Source organism: Camelus ferus, chromosome 21 (genome assembly GCF_009834535.1).
Source record: "Camelus ferus isolate YT-003-E chromosome 21, BCGSAC_Cfer_1.0, whole genome shotgun sequence".
Taxonomy (NCBI): domain Eukaryota; kingdom Metazoa; phylum Chordata; class Mammalia; order Artiodactyla; family Camelidae; genus Camelus; species Camelus ferus.
The window spans coordinates 18,789,548-18,800,586 of NC_045716.1; the positions used below are offsets into that span (position 1 = coordinate 18,789,548).

At 42.0% G+C, this 11,039-nt stretch overlaps 2 protein-coding genes across 2 annotated transcripts in view; one reads left to right on the forward strand and one right to left on the reverse strand.

The window, feature by feature from the left end:
- KCNJ9 (potassium inwardly rectifying channel subfamily J member 9) overlaps positions 1–6,985 on the reverse strand; it is a 50,645-nt gene extending 43,660 nt beyond the window's left edge. Inside the window, exons 1-2 of the mRNA XM_032463930.1 lie at positions 6,887–6,985; positions 1,566–1,684 (exon numbers count right to left, since the gene is read on the reverse strand). Of these exons, the coding sequence (XP_032319821.1) occupies positions 1,566–1,658 (93 nt within the window). The 5' untranslated portion in view covers positions 1,659–1,684; positions 6,887–6,985. The remainder of the gene's footprint in view (positions 1–1,565; positions 1,685–6,886) is intronic.
- A 95-nt stretch (positions 6,986–7,080) lies between these two features.
- On the forward strand, positions 7,081–10,607 carry PIGM (phosphatidylinositol glycan anchor biosynthesis class M). The gene has a single exon (XM_006178259.3). It carries the CDS (start codon positions 7,217–7,219, stop codon positions 8,486–8,488), a length of 1,272 nt encoding a protein of 423 aa, XP_006178321.2. The 5' UTR covers positions 7,081–7,216; the 3' UTR covers positions 8,489–10,607.
- Positions 10,608–11,039: the final 432 nt, after the last annotated feature.

Sequence of the window (11,039 nt, forward strand, 5' to 3'; positions counted from 1 at the left end):
CAAGCCTCCAGACTCCTCACATTCTTGGATAACAAAATGAGAAGAGAACACTTTCTGACTTACCCTTTTTGATTCTCCTTCACGATCTCTGACTTTGCTCTAAACTGCACTTTAAATCACACTCTCCTTTTAATACAACCTGTCTTATTATCCCATAAGCCCTGTCAGAGAACCACGCCAGCCCCTCTTCAACCCTAAATGGTTCTTTAGGCTACACCCCAATCTCCTCTGAGCTGAAACCATCTTTCAGACTATTTGGGACAAGCTATAGAAGCAGGCAGGTCTGGTGAAAATTGGGACCCTGACCACATTAGGGGAGCACTGAGCACAGATCCTTAAGGGGGGAGATTTCAGAGGATGGGCAAAACAACTGATGTGGGAGGACACTCAGGATAAAAAGGAGAAAGGTGGTGCTGGGGGCACCAGTGGAATCAATGAAACCCTTGAGTCTTACTTGGGCTAGTGGACAAGAGGTAGGTGGAGGCTCGGGGAATTAAGCTATGATATATATATATATATATATGTATACATATATATGTGAAAGATTTATCTAAGAAGGAGAAAGAAACAGAGATAATATATATGTAGAGAGATGTATATAGCTGTATATAAGACCAAATATACTGAATGTACAGAAAGTATTCAGAGAGCTTAGCATGGGTACAGATACCTTGCTCTGGTTTGGGGGTAGGACTCCCCAGATTCCCAGACTTACAACCAGTGATCCTCATTTCAATAAGGAAGTGAGATACCTGATGAAGGCTTTCAGGTTTGATGATGGGAAAGGGAGGGGTGGAAGCTGCTCTTCAGAAATAAAGAGGCATCGATTGAGGTTTCTGATAAACCCCATGCTGCTGAGAGGACTGGGAAGGGGGAGATAAGAGGAGCGTGAGGACTGGGGACACTCCAGTGGAAATCTAGGATGTGCTCCCAGCAGTGTCCCGTCACAGTAAAAAAAAAAATCCCGTTGCCCTCTCTTAAAGTACGCTATATTTCCCCCTCCTCCACAAGGGTGGGGCAACTGCAGCTCCAGCCCCTGGAAGTGATGGCTATTAAACTGAGAAGCTGAAGACTTAGGTGTGTGGGAGGCACTAAAGGGAAGCCTCAACCCTAGAAATCTAAATGCCAGGACTAAAGAGCGGTTGGGCCCAAGATACTCCAAGCCAGAGGCCCAGCTTTCTCTCTGGTGGCAAGCAGCCCAAAGAGAATGCTCTACGCTAGAAGAGCCCCAGGCCTGGCGTCTGGGTACAGGGGGAGGGCGTACCCTTGCTTTAGCTTTGATACTTCTGTATGAAAATGATGAGCAGGGGTACTAGCTGCCCTAGGGGATGGGGAGAGGCTTCTGAAATCCCTACTCTGTGCTTTGCCTCCTAACCTGCCCAACCCCCTACCCCAACCTGTCAGCTAATAAGACCATCCAGGGATTTCTCTCTGAGGCCTGAGTGGAGAAAAGAAGCCAGTTATACTATAGCTACAAGCCAGGGACCCTGCCCCCTCCCGAGGCGGCTCCCCTGGTCCTTTACCTGTGCTAGTTAAACTAGTTTACTTGTAAAATAACACACTACCTTTGCTGTAAAGTTAGCCTGGGCTCCGGGCTCAGTAATGGCCAACTCTACTGAAGCAGAAGTATCTAGGGATGGTTTTTCCACTCGTTGCATTAAAGACTAAACCAGGTCAAATGTACCTAGGAGAAAAGACATGAGAGAGTTTTTTTGGTTTATTTTATTTTTGTCTGTTCAGAACAAGTTACTAAATAAAATGGCTGAATCTCTGTTCTTAAGCCTTTTTTAGAAATCAAAACCAATGCTATTATGAAGGCCTGAACTCACTGGCCCATCTCTGGGAAAGGAGGGTGGAACTGGGCTGTGCTGGAAGAGCTTCTGACCATGTGGCCAGGCCCTTTCTGTTTGCTGCTATCACCCCTCCCCCAACTCCTTTCCCATACCTTCTTTCATTAGCTTTAGGATCCTCTAGCAAATACCTCTTAAACTCAGTTTTTAAAGAATTTTTAAAAAGTTAAGACCTAGAAATCTGAAAATTGGCTCAGCTTAATCCAGGAGAATCAAGTTGCTTGGGAACCCAGGTATCGTCCCTTTCAGCCAGTGATAGCACACCCAACTTCCCTGCCACGCTACCCTGTAGACGTTCCTTATATATCCTCAAGGCTCGATGTGTCTGTTCGTTTCATTGTTGGGCATTTCTTGCCCCAATTCTCAAAGAGATGGATTTCTCTTCTATTATCTATCATTAGTCTGAAAAAGGCCTGACTGTCACTATCCAACTCTGAATTGAAGCAACAGACCCCACGGTCACTGACTCTTGTTCCCCAGAAATGGAAGGACAGAAGGAGAAAACTGGATCTCTTATCATCATCAATAAATGCTTATCTGTAACATTTGGGAGACACTAGTTTAGGGATGAGTCATAAGACAAAAGAGATATACAAGATACATGAAATACACAGTCCCATAAAGTGTGAAGAAACTTGCAAACTTTTGAGGAAAACAAGATAAAATAACAAGCAGCACACAGTAGGGCCACACATACCATTAACAACACGTTCTCAAGAGTGAGATCTCTGCGGAAAACATTCCACAGGAACAGGCACTAGGCAAGGGATGGTATCAATCTAAGAGGTCTGGTTAGAACACATTTGACGTAAGATTCAAGGAAAATCAACAAATAACTAAGTTCCTATTACATGAAAAGTACCATTCAAGTAACAAAGAAATGGAAGACACAATACATGCCATAAAGGCACGTACAGTCTTTCTGGGCTTTATAGCTGTTCCTTCTGGGGAACTCTCCCTATTGCTTGTCAGCCCCCAACCTGGCTACGCTCAGACCTTAGACCACAACTCCTTTTAAAAGCTATGCCTGCATCATGTACGCCTCTTTTATTACACTTGTCACAGCTACAGTTTTACATTACTTGTGAATTTATTTGACTAATGTCTCTCTTGCTCACTAGACTTTAAGTGCCAGGTGACTTTAACTGGGATTCATGTCAGTGTTTGGTCACCAGTACAGCTGGGCCCTCAGCACAGCACCTGCATATATGATGCTCAGTCAGTGTAGAAGGGAAGAAAGGAGGGCAGTGGAGCTGGTACATGTGTTAAATAACCATTAAAGATTTAGATAATGTATTTCATAAGGCATAATTAACTGTTAAAAAAAAACAGAACAGATGATAAACACCGCTGTTTTGAAGGAGAGATCATTTCTACTAATTCAGGCCTAGGAAGATTTTACAGAGGAGTTAAGGTTTGAGCCTAGTGTTGAAAGACAAATACTATATAAGTATGTGAAGAGAAGTAGGATCCTTTGTAGGTGGGACAGCATGAACACAAACATCATAGAAAGAAAGCAAAAGGCGTATTTAAAGGATGGTTAATAAACCTAGACTAGAGGGCTTTCTAGGCAGGTAGGTTGAAAAGGCAGGGTGATGGAGGGATTAAATGTCAGGCCACATAGTTTATAATTTTTTTTCTACAGGCCTGGGAGCAATTGAAGATGTCTGAGAAAGGAAACTAACTAAAGTACAATTTATGAATATCAATCTGGCAGTAGAATTGAGAGACAGGAGACACTAAACCAGTTAAGAGACTTGCAAAAGCTTGGGGGAAAGGTAAGTGTCACAGATCCTAGTAGAGTACAGGGGTCAATGCTATTATCAACTTGAGTTGTTGAAGTCTGGACTAAGGTGCAGGATGCTGAGCAAAAAAAGAATTAGGGACAGATTCTAAAGAAATTATAAAGCAGGCAATATAAGCAAGAGCCAGGGGGAAAATAAACGGTGATTGAATTAATCAGGGTTCCAACAGGAAGCAGATGATACACTCAAAGGGCTAACTGGACATTTTAATGAAAGGATTACTTACAAAGGTGTGGGCAGGGTCAATAAACCAACAAGGGATGGTGAAGCACCCAGGGACTTGCAACAGTAGGAAGCCTTTATCAGTCTCAAACCTGAAGGGATCGTCATTGAAACCTGGTAAGAGCTGTAGCCAAGGGACAGGGCTATAGCTTCAGCAGGAGCTGCAGTCTTAGGTAGAGAAACTCGGCCCCTGCCAAAGATCTGCCACTGCCTGCCACTGGCCTATTATAAAATGAGAAGCCAGAGAGCAAGGGAGACTGTGTGATGCTGCACAGAATAGGGCAGAAAAGATGGACAGTGGGTCTAAAATGATAATGAGAGCGTATACACCAGGCCAAGGTCCTGGCTAAGGCTGCTAGGGACGGGCTAGGCATGTGTGTCCTTTCCATAGCCACTGGCTCTCGAAGAACAGAAACCTAGAGGCAGACAGCAAAGGAGAATTAGGAAGGACTGTTAAGTAATAATTCAGTTGAGCCTTTGAAAAGATGTAGCTCCTTCAGGGAGAAGATGGAACCTCTAAGCCCAATGCAAAAAGCTCAATATGGGGTATTTAGACCCTGTGATACTTCTGTCTTGCCCAGAAAAGGTAACAAAAGTTGGCCTTCCCTGTCCAATTTATTTTACTAGACTCATCTCTTCTTCAGTCCCACAAACACCTTCTACATCTCATTTTGATCCCAGCTTAGTTGCTTTTGATTCATTGTTTACTGCTTCCTTATCTGCCCAAATCTGGTGCCTCTCACCTGTTTATTAGAAAAGTTCTATAGGGACAAATTGGCTGAGCCCTTTCTGCCATATTAACTAGAACAACCCAGCCAGAGGAAGGAACCCTTACTTAGTTAATCATCAGACATCTACCTCCCATATCCTCTACCTTCTGGGACTAACCCTCACTTATCTATCACCGGCAGAGGAAGAGAATAAACCAGAGATAGAATCACAGAGAGAGAATATCAGAAAGATTCAAACAAGAGATCAGTGAGAGGAGGCAGAGAGGGAAATTAGACTTCTTCATCAGCATTTTATTTGTAGGTTAGCTAGAGTAGTTAAGAATACTCTGAGCCGAACAGACCTGCTTGTGAGTTCCAGCCTTGCCACTACTACACTAGGACAAGGTGACTTAGGAAAATTACTTAATCTCCATAAGCTTTGATTTCTTCATTTGTGAAGGTGGAAATAGCTACCTTACATGGTAAGTATTTAGCACAATGCCTGACACACTGAAAATAAGTTCTCAACAAAGCTGGCAATTAGAAATTACCATCATTATTATTTGAATGCTGCCATTGCATATATGGCTCTTGCACTGCAAAAAAAACTGATTAAAAGGTATCATCAGTATAAGGCATATAATTATACCAAGGCACATACAAAGCCAAAGAGATATCAGAATATGAATATGGAGGGGGGAGGGTATAGCTCAAGTGGTAGAGCACACACTTAGCATGCATGAGGCCCTGGGTTCAGTCCCCAGCACCACCTTCAAAAATAAATAAACCTAATTATCCCCCCTACCCCTGCCAAAATAAAACAGTTAAATAATATTATAATAAATAAAACATTAAAAAAGAATATGAATATGGAATGTGTGAGAGTAACATGGTTCATTCGAAGGATAAATATAAATTGTATGATGGATGAATGGAGGGTTGTCCTGGGAACTGCATGTTCAGACTGAATGGACTCGTCTACTCTCCTTATGCAAGTCTAGAAGACTTCCCTTAGGAAGCAGGATGAATCAATCAAGTCAGGATTTACTGAACATTTACAATGTGCCTAAGACAATAATAAATTATGAGTAATTGAAAAAAAATAAAGACAAGATATAAGCCTTAACCTCAAAAACCCTACAATCTCATTGAGAGAATTATACATACAATCTAAAACAAATGATCAAATTCTGCAACAAAGACTATAAGTGCAATAAGTGTCCACAGAAGGGAAAGAGCTAATGGGTCAGGGTCCTTGGGGAGAAATTCATGATGTAGGGTTGGAGTGGGATGGGTGAAGGGGAGCAGAACTTGAGACAGATACAGATATCTGAAAGAGAAAAGGGAATTGGGAGTTGGGAACACCCCAAAGATGCCACTCCAGAGGAATTCTGGTAAGAAGAACCTCGGACATCAACTCAATTTTACTGAATGCCTGCTATATGTCTGGTAGTGTGTTACATGCTGAGGTACAGAAAAGAACAAGATAATCTCTGTTCTCAAAGAACTCAAACTGTCCTGATGGAAAACTAGGAAAATGAAACAAGCAAAAAAAAAAAAAAATCAGTTATTACTGACAAATGCTATAATACAAGGATGGTCACTCCAAAAGGGAGTTTTGGAGCAGTGGGATGGTAGGCACTGGGCAGAACTCTATACAGAGGGGCGGGCGTCTGTGTGAGTGATTTTCTAGAGCTTAGAGTCCCTGCGCCTCCGTCGTCTACTCTCAGCGGAGCAGAACGGCATCTAAATCACAGTGCATGATGAAAAAGTGAGCTGAGAGCCAGGATATGCTTTTAGGAGTTAACACTTGAGCCAAGACCTGAAGGGTTAAGTTGTGACTGGGGAGGGGAAGGCAACGTTGACAGAAGGAATAGAAAATACAATGGCATTGAGGCAGGAGGGTATGACAGTTTAGTAACTCTATGCAGCTTCCTTTTTTCCCTTCCCATCTTTCTTTTCCACCAAGGTTCCCGGATAAAATACAGGCTGCCCAGTTAAATTAAAATTTAGATAAACAACTAATTTCAAAATATGAGTATGTCCTAAATATTGCATACACCCTAGGCCTCCTTCAGTTCATCCTAGCCCGATCCCGGGGCCCACAAACCCCCCGGGATTTCCCAAGAGCTGTTGAGGTAAAGCATGAGAAACCATCACAGGTTTATTTTGCCTTCCCTCCTATTTTTTTTCACCCTCGGGTCTCTGGTCCAGGCCTGAGGGATATAGCTCGAAGCTCGCTCCGCTTCAAGGGTAGGTCTCCATCAACCAGAGTTCGGATTGGGTAGGGGTCACTCACATATTAACAGTCGACGGACTCCGTAAATATACCACCCAGAGCCTCCCATCCCGGCAAGCGGAAGTCGCCTTCCGCAAGGGCCAGGAGTCCCGCCCCGCCGGAGGAGGGCGGAAGAGAGACAGCCAATCCAGAGGAAGATAATTCTTCGGCCAGGGCGACCGGAAGCAGGAAGGGGGCGGGCCTTCATACCGGAAGTGCTCGTCCGGCAGTTGTTTCGGTTGGCATCCTAGCTGGTAGGAGATGTGCCGGCCACCTGCGAGGAACCGGAGCGAAGGTTAGACATTCGAAAGCAGTTTGGAGCTGGGGCCAAGGCTGTCGTGCAGTCAGATCATGGGCCCAAGCAAGCCCTGGGGAGAATGGTTCCTCAACCTGCGGGTGTCCCCCGCCAGGGTATTTGGTGTGGCCTTCCTTGCCCGAGTCGCCCTGGTTTTCTATGGGGTGTTCCAGGACCGGACCCTGCTCGTGAGGTATACAGACATCGACTACCAGGTCTTCACGGACGCCGCGCGTTTCGTCACGGAAGGACGCTCCCCTTATCTGAGGGCGACGTACCGTTACACTCCGCTGCTGGCTTGGGTCCTCACTCCCAACATCTACCTCAGTGAACTCTTCGGAAAGTTTCTCTTCATCAGCTTCGACCTCCTCACCGCTTTCCTCTTATACCGCCTGCTGCTTCTTAAAGGGCTGGGACGCCGCCAGGCTTGCGGTTACTGTGTCTTTTGGCTTCTTAACCCCCTACCTATGGCAGTGTCCAGCCGAGGGAATGCGGACTCGATCGTCGCCTCCCTGGTGCTTATGGCCTTGTACCTAATAGAAAAAAGACTCTTCGCGTTTGCTGCTGTATTCTATGGTTTCGCAGTGCATTTGAAGATGTATCCGGTGACCTATATCCTTCCCATAGCTCTCCACTTGCTTCCGGAACGCAAGAATGACGAAAGCCTCCGTCAATCCCGGTATTCTTCACAGGCGCGTTTGTACGAATTCCTAAAGAGGTTGTGCAGCCGGGCTGTGCTGCTCTTCGTAGCAGTCGCTGGGCTCACGTTTTTTGCCCTGAGCTTCGGTTTTTACTACAAATATGGTTGGGAGTTCTTGGAGCATACCTACCTTTATCACCTGGCCAGGCGGGATATCCGTCACAACTTCTCTCCGTACTTCTACATGCTGTATTTGACTGCAGAGAGCAAGTGGAGTTTTTCCCTGGGAATCGCTGCATTCCTACCACAGCTCATCTTGCTTTCAGCCGTGTCTTTCGCCTATTACAGAGACCTCGTCTTTTGTTGTTTTCTTCATACTTTCATTTTTGTGACTTTTAACAAAGTCTGCACCTCCCAGTACTTTCTTTGGTACCTCTGCCTCCTGCCCCTCGTGATGCCACTAGTGAAAATGTCTTGGAAAAGGGCTGTGGTTCTCCTGCTGTTATGGTTCATAGGGCAGGCCTTATGGCTGGCTCCTGCTTATGTTCTTGAGTTTCAGGGAAAGAACACCTTTCTGTTTATCTGGTTAGCTAGTTTGTTATTCCTCCTTATCAACTGTTCCATCATAATTCAAATTATTTCCCATTACAAGGAGGAACCCCTGATAGAGAGAACCAAATATGACTGATACACACTAGTTCTTCTGCAACATCGATCTATTACACTCTGATTGTTCTGAATGGACCAGAGAGAGCTTTGGGGAAAAAAAAAAATTGAACATCCTAAGTACTCCAGTGAAAGTTTAGTTTTGGAGCATAAAACCCTATTCCAACAAATTTAAATGAATGTTTGCCTTATATATAAAGGGGACTCAATAATTGAGGTCCACCCTTTAGGAAATCTGAGGACTCTCTTATCTAGGACGTGATAGGAAATGAAGGTTACTTGTTTGAAAATGGAAAGCCTGAGGAAACTAGCAGATGCTGAAAGGCTTTTGTAGAAAAACAGAGGAATATACTCAAGAGACAAAATCTAAGCCAGTATTTGCTCCAGTTATACTATGGTACTGCCCAACACTGTCATATCTTTTAACCCCCACTTTTTCTTTCTAAAGCTTTCCTGATAACTGTGAAAACTCATAAAATATTCCTAAACTACAACTTTTTAGATATAAAGTGTTAAATAATAAAACTGTGCTTAGGTTAGGAAAGTTAATTCTGTTTTAAAAGTAGGGGCTTTGAAGATAAAGAATTCAAAGAATTTAAATTTTAATCATATTCCATGTATTTGTTTTATAACTTAGGTTTTCAGCACTTAACCTCAGTGGTGTTAGGCTACTATTTGGTTTTATTCAAAAATTAAATTTAAATTCATCCATCTTTAAACCCTTTAACATATTTAAAAATAGCATCTTGCTTTTGATGTCTGAGATCACAGATTATTAGGACATTTTAGTACTCTCATACCCCTTTGTTTTTAATTTTCTGATTGCTGAAAATTTTTTTATCTAGAGTTTAAGTGTTATCAGTGTTGTAAAAATAAATATTAGTAGATTTTAGGTGATAAAAAGTTAAATAGTTACCTAAAATACCTAAAAATACCCTACTTATGAAAATTCCACGATGGAAATGGAGGCCTGCATGGGAAGCTCCTTGAAAGCATAAGAGGCATCCTACTAGCCGTTAGTCTTTCAGACCTGGAAGTTAGGGAGAGCTTGTGGGAATGAAGCTTTGGTGGACAGATCCATTTACCCTATTACTAAAATATTTCTAGGAAAAAATGCTTTCTGAGTTTCAAACAAGCAACCTAAAAAAAAAATTTATTTTTTAAACATAGCCCATCTAGATTGGGGACTCCCTAACGCTCAAATGCAGTAGCAATAGATGAGTTTGATTTTATGATTCTGATTTTAAAAGGTAAGTAATTTAACAACAATGTTCTTTCATAGTAAAAAAAAAAAAAAAAAAAGCTCCAGAGAAGTAGTATATTTCATGCTCATTCAGGCCTGAAAAAGCCTCTGAGAATAAGATGTCTGTAGGCAGATCCTAATTAAGAATGCTGTTACTGGCAGCGCTTCTTAGATGAATACCTTTTAGGACCCGCCTTTAGAAAGAAGCGAAGAATGGGTGGCTTTGTGTGGGTTGCTACTTGGGTGAAAATAACAGAAACAATTGTTGAGGACAGTGACCTTTCTTATAACATCTAGCCTCATATCACACATTAGGTGTTATTTTGAGGGCACTTTGTATATGACTGTTCAGTGGTGGGCTTCCAGCCATGGCATTCTTACCCTTTTTTTTTTCATTCTTTTACAAAATAATTAAAAATCTTTTTCTGGTAGAACTGATGGGGAAGAGGGTGGGAAACAAATAGAATTCCAACATCCCAATATAATTGTCTTTTTTGTATTCCTGACTAATTTTTTAATAGTCATAAATGTATTTACTTATTCATTTCCCTTTTTTTTAACTTTAACATTCTTTGTTGTGCTTTAATCTTACTTACATTGAAATTGCTGAATGATATTCCGTGACATGGATGTTCACATTAGAAATGAGTCATTCTTCCACTTTTAGACCTTTAAGATTGCTTCTAACTTCTAATATTCTAAATAAGACTAAACACTTTCCGTGTTTTAGATTATTCCTTTAATGTTCTTAGAAATCAGTGGGATTCTCTTGGGATCTTTAGAGAGACCCTGCCTTGCAAGAAGTTCTCTATCAAAGGACTGCAGGTGTTTTTTAAAAGATGCAGAGTATTTTGCCTCATATGCTGCAATACATTTAGTAAATTAACTGATGAAATTATTTTATTTGGTCTTTTGAGTTTTTAATTTATTTTTGTTTTCTGGTTTTGTAAAATCTTTTTAGCTTTCTTTTTACTTACAGTCCTTTGGTTTCTTTATTAATCCTTTAATAACACTTTAAAATTGTATAGCATTTTGGCTTATTTCCTATATGATTCTTTTTGTTCTTATGCCCCCCCTTAAGATCAGCATACCCATTTACATTACTTATTAGCGTATGAAGGATGGTTCTCAAGATGGTGTGTGTTCTAAACAGAGAGACTGTATAACTTACTTTCTTCTGTAGTTGCCTTAATGCCTTCAAAATGTGGTCCCCAAATATCCCTAGATAAATCCCTTTAAGTTCATTGGAAAGGCTATTACTCCCTCCTGCCCCCCACAGCAAAGAATATCTTTTTTAAAACCATGTATTTCCGTTACTGACTTCTCACCA

Bases quoted from the DNA above. Each gene is read 5' to 3' on its own strand.
- PIGM (XM_006178259.3), top strand. From the start codon at position 7,217: ATGGGCCCAAGCAAGCCCTGGGGAGAATGGTTCCTCAACCTGCGGGTG.